The sequence below is a fragment of the Erithacus rubecula genome (assembly GCF_903797595.1).
Source record: "Erithacus rubecula genome assembly, contig: SUPER_Z_unloc_1, whole genome shotgun sequence".
Taxonomy (NCBI): Eukaryota; Metazoa; Chordata; class Aves; order Passeriformes; family Muscicapidae; genus Erithacus; species Erithacus rubecula.
Window position 1 is genome coordinate 1656294 of NW_027635590.1, and position 15789 is coordinate 1672082.

A 15789-nucleotide genomic window follows, 5' to 3' on the forward strand; every position below is an offset into this window, starting at 1 on the left:
TAGTCAATAGGAGTTCACAGAAGTTTCAATTTGGCTAGTCAGATGTAATAATACACCTGTTTATGCCATCTCTGCAGTTACCTAATCTCTTCTTAGCATGCTAAAATCAACTTCTATGACCTGTAGAAACCATGTTATTAAGGACAGAGAGATGGTGATTAATGTTATCTGAAAGATGTGCATAATATAATTTAGTAGTCTTGTTTTTTCAAAAAACAAAAGGATCTTTTTCAAAAAAGATCCGGTAGCAGAGACAAATAACAATTAAACACGTGAGCTGAATCTTTCTGTTTTGCACTAATTCCCACATGTAGTCTTTGATTTTCTCGCATTTGTCAAATACATGGAGACAGAATGCCAGGAAGGTCATGAACAACTGCAGAAGAGTTAAAACCCTACCATAAAAAATTAGTAGGATAGATTAAAGTCCTTTTTGTCCTATACATCTTATTCATCGGTCTTCAACAGAAATGGCAACTGCTGCTTTTTTTCTCGCACCCTTCTTCAATCCAGCAGTGTTTTTGCTGTGGGTTATTTACCATGATGGTTAGATGAACCCTGTGTGAACACACATGTGAAGCACAAGAAATTCTGTCCCCCTTGTGAATTTGTCCTGGGCAAAAGTGTGGATAATATTTCAAAGTACGACAAACATGTTCAGAAGTTGAAGACCCCAGCAGAGACACACACAGGTACAGTGTGCAGGATGCAATTCTTTGATAGATGGCTGTTGTATACCTAAGGATCAAGCCCTGATTTACTTGACAGAGCTGGGTTCTTCATTACAGGTATTTGAAAGCAAAGCTGGGAGTGATTGTTTGTTTGATTTATAGAATGGCAGAAGCCTACTTACAGCAATTGAATGAATATACATTTTATTTTCATGCATCATTTGCCAGTGCACTATATCCTCCATAAAATGCTCTCATCCTCATGATGAGTCCCTAACCCTAACCCTAACCCCAACCCTAACCCAAACCCTAACCCTAACCCTAACCCTAACCCTAACCCTAACCCTAACCCTAACCCTAACCCTAATACAGGTTACCCAAATACAGGCAGCTCATTCAATCCTCAGGCAAAAACTGCTCTGCTTTTTTATCATCCTTGCTGTGGTCCCCGCACTTTTTCTTGTCCTAATACAGTATTTTTTTGAGTTGAGGGGACTTCTTTCAAATGCACTGTGTAAGGTGGACCAGCTGTGAATTTTTACAGTGACATACTTTTCTGCTTGTTAGTCTGTAACAGATGCCAGGCTTACAGATGCAATGTCTTCCTCTACCCCAGATGTACAGATTGCTCTTTAAAAATTGGCAATGTTTTCCCCACTGAGCAATAATTGATTTGATTTTGAATCCACCTTCTGCTATATGCCCTCCTGTTTTCTGATTTAGACAATGGGAATCTCCCTGAATTCGTCTGCAGTGGACATTAATAAAATTATTCCAGGCAGTGTCACTTCAAATCCTCTGCAATTGTATTGTCCCTTTGGAAAGGTTCCTTTGCAGCCTGGTTAGCAGATAGCTCTGCCAGCTCTTTTCACTGGCTTTTTGTTCCTGCTGTCTGGAAGAAGGTTTAAATTCTCAGATATTATTTTTTTATCCAGCCTGAGGTTTTGAGCCTTTTGTTTTCTTTGTTTAAAAAGATTCAGTTTTTTGAATGATGCTTTCTGTCATGGGAATGAATGGGAGCTTCAGACGAAGTTTATCAGGGAGACCCTCCCACCAAGACATGAAGTGCGGAGAGGAGCCACTTACCTTCTAAACTTCTGAGAGAGAAGTTGAGGTGTGGCTGGGTCCATTCTCAGCCCCAGATTTTGTTTTATTTTCATGTAAGCCCAAGGTGCTGGCAATCCAATGTTGTCTCTGCTTTGGAGAATGTGATAGCAGGCCAATGCTTTCCTAACAAATCAAGTATCTTTGATTGCAAATACAATCTCACCTTGTACATCTTTGTAGATGGGAGGAGTCTGACCAGACTCTTAAAAAATTTGGCTTGCAGAAGCCCACGTGGAAGCCACTGCTCTTACTAAGGTCAGGTGTTCTACATAAGCTTGAACCAGCTGGTTATAAACACAAAACAAGTAAAAGATCCACTTTCCTATGCAGGTGAGACAGAGGTTCAGTGTAGTCCAGGTGCCTAGCTAAAATCTTGTCTTGGCTTTCCATTAGGAGAGTAATGCAGCTTTAAAATGAGAATGGCTTTTGAAAAAGTTGTGACAAGGAAATTGAAATTAAATCGCCCTAGCCCTGTGTGAGGTGAAAACCAGAGCAAAGAGTGGCAAAGAGGGTATGTTTTTAGAAAGGAGAAAGCATTTATCTGGACACTATTTGTCTGGTGTTACTAGGAGAGTAATATTGAATAACGTTTCACAAAGCAGTTGTGATGAAGGGCATGTGTTCAGGTCCTTCTGAGAGGGATGGGCTGAATGAGATGAATGGATCTCCTCAACTAGAATCAGAGTTGTTGACCACCTCTGAAAGCCTAACACTGTCCTGCAAAAAAACAGGTTGATAGGGAACAGGGGAAGGTCAAAATGGATTTTGGGAAGGGAGAAGGGAGGATTGCCCTTTTGTTCTGCCCTGTCCCCCCTCCCCTTCTTTTCCTGTGGGTGTCTTGACTTTGTTAATAGAAAATTCCCCTATCTCTAGAGTATTGATGAGACCTCTTGCACCCTCTCTGGAGATATAGTTTGCCTTTTCTGCTGATGACCTCTATAAGCCATTGAGTTACAGAATGGAAAACAACAACAGTATTATCTTCCTTTATTTTTGACATACATTTCAGTATATATAATGACTTAATTATAGGAGTCACATCTTGTAAGTAGGGTGACCATAAGGCAAGGCTGGAAAGCTCATGTGATGGTACTCAGGCCTGAGATTGTTGTGCTTGGTATCTCAATCTCTGCAGAGCTAATCTGGTGTCTGACCTCCAGTGGCTGCAACAAATGGGCTTTTATTTATTTTGTTCTGTATGAGTGGTATTTGAACACTTTTAAACATACCAGTATCTTATTCTACTAGGCATTGATATGCCTTCTAGACTATCCTTCATCAGTCTCCTCAGTCTCACAATGCTCAGAGTTCAAAGTTCTACTATTTTTTTGAACCTAGCAGCAATAAATTTGTATTTTTTAAATGTACAATACCTCAGCTTCACTGGTTTTTATTCATGTTTCATATGACTTTGGAGCATTTTTAAATCCTTATTGATGCCCATTTAATTTTGCAATGGAAGTAGCAAATTACGGAAGTTTCCAGAAGCTCAGAAAACTGTTGCCAAGTCACTATGTTACACAAATTTCTTTAGAATACCTGATAACGTGTCTGCTTTTTAAAAAGTGGCCATTATCTGCATGTTCACACATCAGATCACAGCCAGAGAAGCAGCAATGGTGACTTTTTCATCCCTGTTTCTTGATCATCTGGTCCCATGACAATAGCAATGAGGGGTTGGCTCCTTGATAGAGGCTCTGAAAATCTCTAGTATCATGACGAAGAATCCCTAGTGGAGGAGTTTAAAATTAAAATTACCCTGGCAATGGGTTTTGCCCCTTTCACCAATTTTTCCAGCCTAGAGAAGTTTGAAAGTGTTAGGGCTTGGGGTTTTTTCCCCCTCATCTTCATGCATTACTAACTGTTCATTATAACCTCCATTGCAAACAAATACTGTTATGGTTGCAGCCAGGAGAGGGTTAATTTTTCCAGCAGCCAGAAGGCATTCTGTACCACCTCACAACTTCGATGAGAATGGGAGAAAAAACCTTTCCAGGTCACTTATCCTAGCAGTGGTCATCTGTTTTTGGGAGTTCTCAGTGTGGTGAGGACACTTATTAACCATTTGCCTCTTTCTTGTAGGCCTTTTTATTAATATTCTATTCAGTTGTTTTGCTTGCAAATAAATCAGTTACACAAATTACTTGTTTAAAACATAAACTCTTTTACTGAAGTCATAACTGCAGTAAAATTGTTGTATGCTAGATTTTACTAGTGTTAAAAATTGATGAAGACCACTTTTTGTAACCATGCCAGACACCAACAAAACTGATTGCAGCAGAGGGCAATTCTGCCTCTCTGAGAAGATGATTTAGAAGCTTTGCCTCAATGCAATCAGTCTTAATTTATGTCACCTAGACAATTAAAAAAAAAGAAGCCTTCAAAGCACCTTAGGTAGATTATGAGTAGGGGTTTTTTGCTCTATTACTTGTAGGAAAACTGGGTTTTTTTACACGTGACCACAGGAGGAAGAGGAAGTGAATGCAGTAAAGTTCATGCCTGTATTTCCCTGAAAAGCAAACCACTGGCATTAACTAAACTACTGTCTAGTTTTGTGGCTACAGCCTCTATTAGGAGTAGAGTAAAATTCAGCCCTGCATATGTCCATATTTACCTTTCCACAGGCTTTCCCTAATTTGCTTTTGGTAATGGTACTCAGAAAAAGGCAACACACCCAGGCTTTCTGCTGAATTTCAATCATTCATCCAACTAAGAGATGCCTATGGAAGCTCAGAATAAAAACCACCCCAAAACAAATTACATCCCCAAACTCAAAGCTTAAGAAGTAGAACTTTATTCATACATTTGAAACAAGACAATAGCCTTCCTGAAACCAGCTGTCGTATTTCATGATTCTAATCAGACCTGTAAGATGTCCCTCCTACTATGACAGTGCACTGTTTTCCATGTCAGTGCCTCGGTGGCCACTGTAAAACACATTGCTGCCATAGCTCTCTCTTGAAAGAGGATACCATACTCAATCGTTCTGGTGCTGCCATTCAGACAGTCTGAGGAATGCATGACATGTTGAGAGAGAAATGAAATCTATCACATGGGTTCACAAGAGTTAAATCTATCGTGGTAAGAAGACTTGAAATTGCCTCAGGGAAGTAAAAAGTATTTTGTTGCTGCAGTGCTTTTGAAATACTTTTGACTAGAGGTCTTTAAGAAATAGTTCATTTCAATGCACATTGAATTACTAGTCTGAGGTTATTTATTTGTTAATAGGGACAGCTCAGTGTTAAGAAAATGTTACAACTAATTGTCTTGATAAAATTCAGTTCTTCACAATCCCCAATGCATATGTGATAAACACTTCTCAGTGGAAAAGATCTGTACCTGGCTTCAAAAAAGAAGCAAAAATTAGTACAAAAGAGCTTTTTGGTTTTAAACACACAAAGAATTACTCAGTTACACAGAAATTACATGTTGTCACAGAAAATCAGAAAGCAATTCCCCAGGAGAATATAGTTTTGTTTTAAAAGGAAGTGAACAATACACAGGAGAATTCTGGACAAATTTTAAAATAAAAGCATAGGTACTGAAGTACTGAGAACAGAACTGCTCAACATAACCAAACTGAATTTATCCTGAAAACAAAGTTCAGCTACAACCTACCATCCCATCTGTGTAAGGAAACACAGATGAAAAAACTTCTTTACAACCTTTTGCTCTCAAAACAACCCATTATGAACCATTAATAATTCAAATAAGATGCGCTGTTAATCTTGATGTAAACACATGCTATAGTTAAAACTCTCATCAGGGCAATTAATACTTTCCCTCATTCTAGCCACAAAAATACAATTCCACAGCTGTCAAGCAAAGAAGATATTACTACTGGCAGAAGTAGTCTTTACAGAGAGCTGTAAGAGTGGATCGAAGTCCCAAAGCCAAGAGGTTTCTGAAGGGAATTCAAAACTTGGCTGTATCTTCATTTACCAAAAAGCTGCAATACTTACAATCCTTCAGAACAATGGTGGATATTTGGTTACTTTGCATGTGTTTGTCTCTCCAGCGCTGCTTCCATTCGGCTTTGTTTTAAACCCTACAGAATACAATTGAGTAAAATCTTGGTTTTGCCAACATGCAATTAAAAACTTTAGTCGCAGAACAAAAACATTTCTGGACAATCTTTTCCAGTCCTCTACAAATAACAAACAGTTTTTAACTTTCTTTGTAAATCAGAATGGGCAGTTTAAAAACAATAAAAGCCAAACTACACATTTGCTTTATAATCAGAGGCTGTACAAAATAATTTCAAATATATGCTTCTTATTAAATTGAAAGTAAATTAAAGCAATTCACAATTATATATAATTTGAAGCATCAGATCTTCCCTTTCCAACTTCCTCAGTACAAAGAGTACACATCATTTTCTTTCTTTGTTAGCGCACAGATGGAAATATGAATCAATAGTACAAGTCACAGATTTTCAGTCACAGCACAACTATACTGACAGTTTATATTGGACCTTCACAATGACATGAAACAATTTCTGATAAACCATCTCTGCAAAAGTGCCAAATCTGATCTTAAATGTGATACTACCACTCATACTGAAAGAAAATACATAGAAAACTATCAATAAATAAATGTATTTACTCCCCCTGTCTACAAAGACAGAATCGGTTGTTTTAGAATGGCTGTCAAACAGTGCCTATAAAAGTACCTGACAGGAGCCTCCAGCTGAACAAAGTACTAAAACATCAACTAAATATATACATATATATACATAAACACACACGTGTTTATACATATATATATTCGCGTGTATATGTGTTTGTATACATACACATACATATATATATATAGGCTGGCTCATGTAAATTCTACTCAATGACAATACTGATACAATACAAAACACCCTTAAACATAGCAACTGTAGATAGAATAATCAGCTGTATTGCTCCTTGCTGCAAACAGAGCACCAGCAGTGCAAAATTACCAAGGCACTTACAAAGCACAGCAGCACATACCAGGTAATATCCAGTGTGGTAACCACTCATGTACCAGGCTATCAACATGCTCCCCAATGCTTCGTCATCCTCACCAGAGTCTGGCATCATGGGTGGTGGAGGAGGAATCAACTAAGGAATTACAAAGGATATGCCTGTTACAACAGGGTATTTCCCAGATTAAATTAGTTTATTAGAATTTAATTATTCTAAACTTCTAATTCTAAGATTAAAACACGAAACTGAAAAATAGAAACATATCCTCAGGTTTCTTTTTCTGAAAGGGAGTCAAAGATGTTTTCTGAACACATATAATTTCCAAAGCATAGGAAAAACAAGACTCTGTTAGCTTACCTGTACACAAAAAGTGTTACTAGGGAAAAATACTAGCTTCTTCAGTGAAATGCTGTTAATATAAAGTGTAATTTCTTCAAATAATTTATCCCTTGATATTCTTACCAACAGCTTCACTGTCACAGGAGTGAAAATCAGACCTTGTAATGTTAGATTATCATAGTATTTGCAACTGAATGTGCTAACAAATATGTGAAAAATACAGGCAAACAGAAAAAATGGGTTCTAGAAACACAGGCAGTGAGCACATTCAATGAGAAAACCTGAAATCACCAATACTCATCTTCCCCATTCTTCTGTAACTTACTGGTGGTCCTGCTGGGAAGGGTGGAGGCCAGCAAGATAAATATGATGGAGGTACCTTGAATTTTGATCCAGACTATATGGGGGGAAAAAAACGTAGAACAGTACAAATTAAAAGGGAATTTGGAGCATTAGGATTTTACTTAAGAGAATTATGTGAAACAATTCACATACCTTAAAAAACAGACAACACATCCCAGCAATTTAATGAAAACACAGTAGCTATTTCTGAGGCACATTCCATAATTTGATAAATACAATTTAAGATTACACATGTCACTGAGGTAAACACTACTGAAATAGGGTTCTGGTTAATACAAACATTTTTAAAAGGTTTTCCAAAGTGGAAGTAAGTGGTAATAACACTCTCAACAGGAAGAAACAGATCAAATATTCACAAAGGTAAACAGGTAATTCCCCTGTTCCTGTGTAGATGCAGAATTTGACTAAATTCCATTACGCAAGGGAATGTCTTTAAATAAAGACCTAGATACAAATCTACTGATACAAAAGAAAAAAGATTAAATAAAACCTTATAAAGTAATCTTGCACAAACAGTAATATTTAGAAAACATAATGCCGTGTTTTAGGAAACAACAGCATTACTACTTAGACTCCTACACAATAGGAAAGGGTGTATCAATGCCCCACTCACACCTAATTCAAGAGAGCAGCTACAGCTGAGAGGCTCTATGACATGGGAACATCACTTTTAACATCCTGTGAAACAAAACATACCAGAATCCTGAAACATCAACAGCACTGCCATTGATCACATCACCAGAATCCAGGGAACAAGATGCCTCTTAGTTAACCTCTCAGTTAGAAGGCAATTGGAAAGCGAGTGTTAGCTAAGAAGGTTCTCCTTACTAGACAGCAGCACTGCAGAAGTGGCCAGCTTATTACAAAATGGCAGAACAACAGATAGTGACATGTGTATCTGTATATCCATTCCCAAAATGCTGCTAATTGAATTCCAGACAATGATAAATATTGTCATATTGTCTCAGGATTCACAATAATACCAAGCTTAACAACGGTACATGAATTATGTCAATTAAGGTTGAGCTTACCTTTCCTAGGCCTGGGGCTGGTGGTGGTGGTGTGGGAAATCTCATGTTTTGAGGGGAAAATCTTGCTTTTGTGCAGTTGTTTTTGTTTCGGGGTGACTGGGAAGATTTTTCACTTTCATCTGTTGAATATGGGGTCTCATTGTCATTCTAGAAGACAAAGACATTTTTATGACATGCACTAAACAAGAGTATACAACAAGCAATTTTAGTGTGAAAAAGCTTGGAAAGTTCCATTCACACCCCTCCCTCTCTCTAGCCCTCCCAGTCCTACTCAGGAATAACTTTATCTGCTCACCATTTTAGCTATGTTATCTTTCACTAATTAATTTCTTGTTGTCCCCTCCCTTTCTACCATGCTGAGTTCAAGAAGTAAAGAGATGCTTTCATTCCCTCCATCAACTTGTGTCTGTTTACAAGAGAATTGTGCCCTGCTTCTCACTATGAATGACAGAAGAATGGAAGAGTCCCTCACCTCCCCAGAATGCCCCATCCCATTTACTGTTTCATCGCTGGCTGGAGGAAGTAGATCAGACAGGTTCTGCTCCTCCTGATTTCCATATCCCGTGTAAGTGACAACACACGTGCCTCGCTTCTGGTTGATGGAGGCAATAGTCGCTAGATACACATTACCATCCTCAGACCAAACAGCACGGCAGCTGTCACCAACCTTCCACTGCAACAGAAGCAAGAGAAGCGTGTTAACACCTGCACCAGCGGCCCGACAGAACCTGCCTTTTCCTAAACTTTTTGTCCAGAAAGATCGATCCCCCCCACAGCGTTTCCTTTGTACTTATTGAAATTTCTCTATGTAACGTAAAAATAAAGCTTATAATGTTATCGCCCCACACCACCACCCCAAAATGTTACTCTCAAGGCGATGAAGCAGCTGCTTTTGAGTACGGAAGTGCAACACGCAGTACGAGCACCACCGGCATTACAAGAGATGACCTGTTTCGAAGGCGCTGTATTGCTCTTCTTTCTATTTCTGTTCTTTTTATGGTTTTTTCTCTTTATCACCAGGCGTTGCTCCTGCTTCTCTGAAGGCTCAGAGCATTCTCCATTCTTTAAGGCATTCTTAGGGAAGAGAAAGGAGAAAATAAATAAATACAAACAAATGCCAATCCAGCGGTGTCAGTCTCAGATCCGGCCACGGCCGCGCCGACCCTTTACCTTGAAGGAGGCCACCGCCTTGTCGTACGCCTTGATGAGGGCCGTGTCGTCCCATATGTCCGAGTCGTCGCTCTGGGGAGGCCACAGACCGTTTAGCGCCATAGCAAGGCCCCGCTCCCGGCCCCGCTCCCTCCCGCCCCGCCGCTCCCACCTGCCCGGTGCCGCGCCGGAACAGCACCGCGTCCGCCATGGCCGCGCGCCCCCCGCGCATGCGCCGAGCCGCGCGCCCGCTCCGCCGCCGGAAAGGGCGCGGCCGGGCCCGGGCGGAGGAATGGCCGCTGTGTTCGCTGCGGGGCACCTCGGCACAGGAAAGACAAGGAGCTGCTGGAAGGGGTACAGCAAAAGGTCGCAAAGATGTTTTGGGGTCTGGAGCGTCTCTCTTACGAGCAGAGGCTGCAGAGATTGGGCCTGTTCGGTCCAGAGAAGAGAAGACTAAGAGAGGGTCTCATCAAAATGTAGATATATCTCAAAGGCAGGTTCCCAGGGGTGCTTTTCAGTGGTGCTCAGCGATAGTATAAACAGGAATGGCCCTAAACTAAAACTCAAGAAGTTCCACCTCAGTATCACAAAGAACTTCTTTGCACTGAGGGTGGCAGAGCCCTGGAACAGGCTGCCCAGGGAAGTCATGGAATCTCACTCTCTGGCGATTCAAACTTCACCTGGGCACGTTCCTGTGTCACCTGCTCCAGGTGACTGCCTCGGCAAGGGGCTTGGACGGGATGATCTCCACAGGTCCCTTCCAAACAACAATTCAGTGTTTCTGTCAATTTGATTAATTTCTCACCAATTGCAGGTGTTAAATTGCCAGAAAATTGCTATGTTTTCCTTCCAGCTCTCCTAAAGCTGTGCCAGGGGCCTGTTAGCAATAAATGTATGCACTTAGAAGGATCACAACGTTAGATGCACAGGCTTCAAAAGCTGTCTCTAGAGACTGAATCCACTGGTGAGGAACACACACTGCAGACACCTCGGGGCTGCAGCTGCAGTGGGAGCCCAAGGCAAGAAACTGAACTGCCAATCCACTGCACAACTAAGGGCACAGGGAACTGAGACAAGAGCCAGGACCCACCCCTAGACTGTGAGGGTATAAAAGCCCAGGGTTCCTTTGTTTAGGAGCTGTTACTTTGTATTGCACCAAGATTAGATTGTATTTAAGATCCGGATGTCTGAGAATCTGCTATGGGCATCCCAGTCTGAATGTGAGTGTGAGGGGTGCAGGCTGTGACGAGGCTTCAGTCCCAGCTCAGGTGGCATGAATGCAACTGACACAGTGGCTCCTGGGTGGTCAGGTGGGGAAGTTTCCTCAACAGTTTTCCCATGGTCAGTATACAATATATTCAAGGATGCCTGTGAAGCAAGGGCTGAGTTTTTCCACACTAACTTTTATTCCTGAGATAGGTTCAAGCAGTGAATTCAAATCATTTTAGTAGTGTGACAGTTTCAAGATCTGCTTCCATTGGAACTCATTAACATCAAGACTGCAGCTTCTTTCAGTTGGTATCAGGACTCAATTTTATACACCAACATCTGCAACTCAAGAGGCATCTTTTCCTATAGGACAGACTTAAACTGTATGTGACAGTGCTTATAATATGCATTTCTTATAAACTCTACTTTTATATTACACGCATATTCTTATACTTCTCCACAAGATTATCCATTCCTTTTGTTCCTACTAGTTTCTTAGAAATCAGCAGATTCTGAAGCATAACCATTTCAGATTAGACAGTATTTCATGCAACATTTTATTGTAAAAATAGTTTGAGATTTACAGTTCAGACCTCTACAAGGTTAAGCTCATTTTATAAGTGTGTTCCATTCTGAATGAAGCTCTACTTTCAAGAACTCAGGCTACCAAATCTGATCTTAACTGTAGATTTAGAAATTCTTTAACTCAATCCACTAAGTAAAACTAACAAATGCAGCAAAAGCTAGAATAAAGCTACTGCTTGTTACTTTTATTCATACACATGCAGAAAGAGTGTACTCAGTTTTGAAAGAGCTGTAGACAACTAGGCCTATAGTAACCAGAAAATACTCTAACTAATGACAGTTGAACAACTCTGCACAAAAAATGTTTAATCATTTAATGGCCAGACACTTCTATAGATGATCTTCTAGGTCCTTCTGCTTTATTCAGTTCACTCTATCTTCTCCATAGTGGCCGCTCATTTTGCTCCTGCCTGCAGAGACTTCCTTTCATTAGCTGCTTTTTGCTTTTGCTGCATGATTTCAGAGTCCCTGTGAAGAAAAAACAGTTGGATATCAGATACTGGCTCACAATTTTTCAGAGAGTTGTCTCTATTTAATAACCCCCACTTGAAGAAGGGAAAAATCAGTATAAAATTGCTCAGCCACAAGCACAGTATTTTTATTATTCCATGAGGCAGACAATTGACTTGATTAGTAGACCTCATATAATTCTTTTGGTTTTAGAAGTAAAGGACATAATGGATGAAGCACCTTCAAGAAAGCATTACATAACCTTTTCCTGTTTGCAGTAGGCAAAAAGCTGCTCATAAAAAAATAAAAAGCTTTACAAGACTTAATAAAAATAAATCTGTTTATGCTCTGGTAAGTGATTAGCCAATGAAAAAAAATCAAAGTATTCAAATGCTGTGTCAGCTAAGACACTGGATTCTTTCTGACCCACTTGCCTCTCCTTCTTCTGCCTAAAAATTTACTCAACTTTACTAGATCTTACCTCTGTTTCCTCTGAGAAGCAGACAAGCTATCTTCTTTCCTTTTGCCTTTGTGGATCTCCTGAGTTTTCTTCAGGTTCTTTTGGCGAGCGAGTTCACGCTGGTTCCCACCTGCAAGATAATACACAGTTAAATAATTACTACCACTTGTTTTTTTCCACAGAGTCTGCTTGTGTAAAAGTCTGTTACAAAGGCAGTACAGTTTGACACAATGTGTAGAGCTGGTATGGTCATATCTTCTATCTCAGTGTCCTCTCCAGTGTACAGCAGGAGAAAATAAAGGTTCACAGTTGTTACTTTTTCAATTCTGTATGTCATCAAGATATTACCAAAATGCTAATATTCCTTACAGAAACAAAACATAGTTTGCCATAGAAGACTAAAGGAAAACCAACACACCAACAGGCTGGGCAAAATCATGTCAATAACTCATCAAAGAGGAGCCATCTACTCTCCAACAGATTTCAGAATTCAATATAGCTTACAAGTCAATTTCAGACTGAAAGAACAGCATTGGAATTGATTATGCTTAAATACTATTGAAGAGGTGGCCTCAAAACGTTTTGTTTTTTTAATTTGAAGTCAGGTGCAGAACTTCAGCCTGGGCCTTAGCAACTGGGTAGTATTACTTCCAACAAAAGTAAGAGGAGTAACATTATTTTCATAGGGATATAAAGACACAAACCCACATCACTGTGATTAGAGAGGACATTTCAGGGAACAGACAGCTTTCCCCAAAACTACCAACAAGACAGGAATGCAATCTCTTTGATCATACAGAGTTCATGAAGGCATGACATCAGAACTATAGACTTTCCATCTAAATACTCAGGGTCTTCCAGGCAATGGCCATAGACTGCAAACTCTTCTGCATTAGCTGGCAATTTTTCCTAAGTATTCTCTTCCGTAGTTCTGTTTTCCTCCAACCTGCCCAAGCTGGTTGGTACTTCTTGCTCTACTTCTTTTGGACTGACAGTGTTCCAGATACACTAGGCATCATCATTTGTGCTGTTGAACTAACACGATCACATTCTTTTATACTCAAAAATGACAATTATATATCTTGATAATTTCCATTGTGTCTCTTCTCAGTCTCTCTACAGTTTTCAGACTGCCTATGCCATCTTTCAGTCTCAAAGCCAGAGATTTAAATCTCCAAGTGCCTGTAATTTCTGGTCTACGAAAGCATCTTAGGACTAGGTTACTTTTAAACAACACCCCACTGTTATTATCCACCACTTTGTACCCACACTATTTCTGAGCAGACAAAGCCACCTGCCATGCCAACAACTAGACAAGAGCAACCCTGCAGAAGAGCAAGGGTTTGTGCATTCTTCACAACAGCCTATGGACCCCCTGCTAAGAGATGCCAGAAGCTCAAGTGAAAGCAGCCCTGTATGACTGCTCTTCCCAAGAGCTTGAAAGATATTTTTGTTGTCTGTCCCAGGACATAAAGTACTACCTTTTGGAAAAGCTAAGAGACTTTTATTCATCATCCTCGCTAGCATCCTGTGCCCAAAGTCCATCTAGAAGACGACCGCTTGTTAAGAGACTAAAGCAAACCAGCTGTTTCTGGCAGTACTAGCGTTGATTAAAACCTGATGACTCATGAGCAGATGACAAATTCCAGGCCATAAATGGTTCCTGAGTTTTGTGGTGCTCAGGAGGCAAGAACATTATATGAATGAGCAATGAAAGAGCTCTTTTGCAGTGCTTTAAAAAAAAAAAAAAAAAAAGTATCTTCTTTTATCATGAAGAAAACAGAAAGGAAGTCAAAACAAAGTGCTGAAGACAGAATTACCCTCCACCCCAAACCTCATATTTCCTTATGAGCAGTTACTCTCCACCCTTAACCTCAAGTTCCTCCTTGTTTTCCAAGCAAACACTGAGCACGGGCTCTGCAGAGTTTTTCCATACACACGGTAAGGTTTTATATTTAGGAACAGAATTCAATTGCTGAAAAGTAACAGGCACTGAAAAGCAGCTGGCACAGCAAAGCAGAGAAGGCAGAAAAGCTGAGCAAAACAGAATGCATACAAAGCATTGAGTATCAAACAACTGCCTGAAGAGAAACTTACTCTTCCAAGTAAACATTGCCAAGGACTGTTTGTCCCCATTACTTCATCTGGGATGCTGAATAAGTATCCTTATCTTCAGGGGAACCATTGGTGTTTTCTACATTCTATAATATCAATCTAAATCTTGTCCTAACAGAAGACAATTCATCTTCCTGAAATTAAAGCATAAACTGCCACAAAAAAAACAGTACACCCTTCCAGCTTATACATTTTTATACATTCCTCTTAAGCATTCCCATCTTGGCCTCCTCGTGCAAGACATATACCTTAGTTCACCCTGCCCTTCCTCTTCCAACTCCAGGAGAAGAAAAATGCCAACAAAAATCATAAATGTGCCTCTTTATTATGTTCTGTGCACAAACTGTTTACATTCCAGGTCTTCAGCTGCACTTCACCAGCAGTGTGCCCTCATAACTGTGTATTTTCGAGATGAATGTGAAAGCACAGCCTCACAATATGGGTTTTTTCGAGTGAATGTGAAAGCATAACCTCAATTAAACACACGGAGTTTCATTACTGCCAAACACAGTAGCCAGAAGGCAGAGGAGCACTGCCAGCAGTCAGGGGAGCCGGAGCATCCTGGGTCCAGTTCACTCTCCGCCATTTTAGAGCGGGTGTACCAACACTGCTGCTCGTCAGCACGGAACGCAGTCATGATTTACCGAGTGCTTTTGCCCTTTCGCCAACAGCCTCAACACCCCCACGTTAAGCAGCGTAATATTGAATGTTCAGCAGTGGTATAAAAGTCCTTTATTTCAGTCTGGCAGCCGGGAATGAAATAGAGTGTGGCTGTTGTTTCAACCCATCATTACCTTTTTCTCTTCCTCCGGTCTCGCCACCACTGCTACGCCAGAAGGCGGAGGAGGATGTTTTCGCGTTCTGCTTCGGACAGCGGCAGGACGTGGGAAAAAACCTCCTCCGCACACACTCACCACTGGCGAGATTCCGCTAGTGGGCCGCCGAGTTCGCAAAGAACCAGACGCGGCAGCGGCCTCAACCAGCAGCCAATGCCGGACCCCGGCCCAGGCATGGCCCCCAGCTGAACTGCCCTCGGTGCAGCGCCCATACCTGGAACCGACCAGGGGGAGTCCCATGTCCCGCCACCCACTTCGCTACCCGACAGGCATCAAGCAGCCCCCGGTACTCACGGGTCATGGCGAGACGCTCAGGCCGCGCAGCCCGCTACCCCTACACCGCAACCGCCGAGAGCCGCCCAACAACGCCCCGCTCGCTCCCACCGCCGAGGCCGTCTGAGGAGCCGCCCGCCGCCTCTGCCCCTTATGGCACCTCGCTGGCCGCTGATGTCACAGCGCCGCGCGGACCCGACCCAATCAGAGCCGCTGCCTCCCGCCCCGTGGGCGGGGCTCCTGAGC

The 15789-nt window shown here is 41.2% G+C and overlaps 2 protein-coding genes across 4 annotated transcripts; both read right to left on the reverse strand.

Annotated features, from left to right (window-relative positions):
- Window positions 1-4556: 4556 nt before the first annotated feature.
- SMN1 (survival of motor neuron 1, telomeric) lies at window positions 4557-9895 on the reverse strand. Of its 3 annotated transcripts, none has more exons than XM_079330862.1 (9): window positions 9788-9895; window positions 9637-9708; window positions 9415-9540; window positions 8966-9139; window positions 8467-8613; window positions 7398-7469; window positions 6758-6868; window positions 5741-5826; window positions 4557-5121 (listed from the first exon to the last, which is right to left on the reverse strand). In XM_079330862.1, exons 1-8 carry the CDS (start codon window positions 9845-9847, stop codon window positions 5770-5772), a joined length of 819 nt encoding a protein of 272 aa, XP_079186988.1. In that variant the 5' UTR covers window positions 9848-9895; the 3' UTR covers window positions 4557-5121; window positions 5741-5769. The 3 variants fall into 3 exon arrangements, with proteins under 3 accessions (XP_079186988.1, XP_079186986.1, XP_079186987.1); XM_079330860.1 differs by having other exon boundaries at window positions 8939-9139; window positions 9788-9893; XM_079330861.1 differs by having other exon boundaries at window positions 4557-5826.
- A 1472-nt stretch (window positions 9896-11367) lies between these two features.
- Window positions 11368-15720, reverse strand: LOC306814630 (small EDRK-rich factor 1-like). The gene is made up of 3 exons (XM_079330866.1): window positions 15565-15720; window positions 12341-12449; window positions 11368-11877 (listed from the first exon to the last, which is right to left on the reverse strand). Exons 1-3 carry the CDS (start codon window positions 15569-15571, stop codon window positions 11805-11807), a joined length of 189 nt encoding a protein of 62 aa, XP_079186992.1. The 5' UTR covers window positions 15572-15720; the 3' UTR covers window positions 11368-11804.
- Between the last annotated feature and the right edge of the window lie 69 nt (window positions 15721-15789).

What these genes read in the sequence shown, in the direction of transcription:
- LOC306814630 (XM_079330866.1), bottom strand. An exon ending in GCTTCTCAGAGGAAACAGAG is followed by an intron (nt 11,878 to 12,340) that starts GTAAGATCTAGT and finishes TTTTCTTCACAG; the next exon opens with GGACTCTGAAATCATGCAGC.
- SMN1 (XM_079330860.1), bottom strand. Translation starts at nt 9,847, where the DNA reads ATGCGCGGGGGGCGCGCGGCCATGGCGGACGCGGTGCTGTTCCGGCGC. An exon ending in ATACAGCGCCTTCGAAACAG is followed by an intron (nt 9,140 to 9,414) that starts GTCATCTCTTGT and finishes CTTCTGTTGCAG; the next exon opens with TGGAAGGTTGGTGACAGCTG. An exon ending in GGATGGGGCATTCTGGGGAG is followed by an intron (nt 8,614 to 8,938) that starts GTGAGGGACTCT and finishes TTTGTCTTCTAG; the next exon opens with AATGACAATGAGACCCCATA.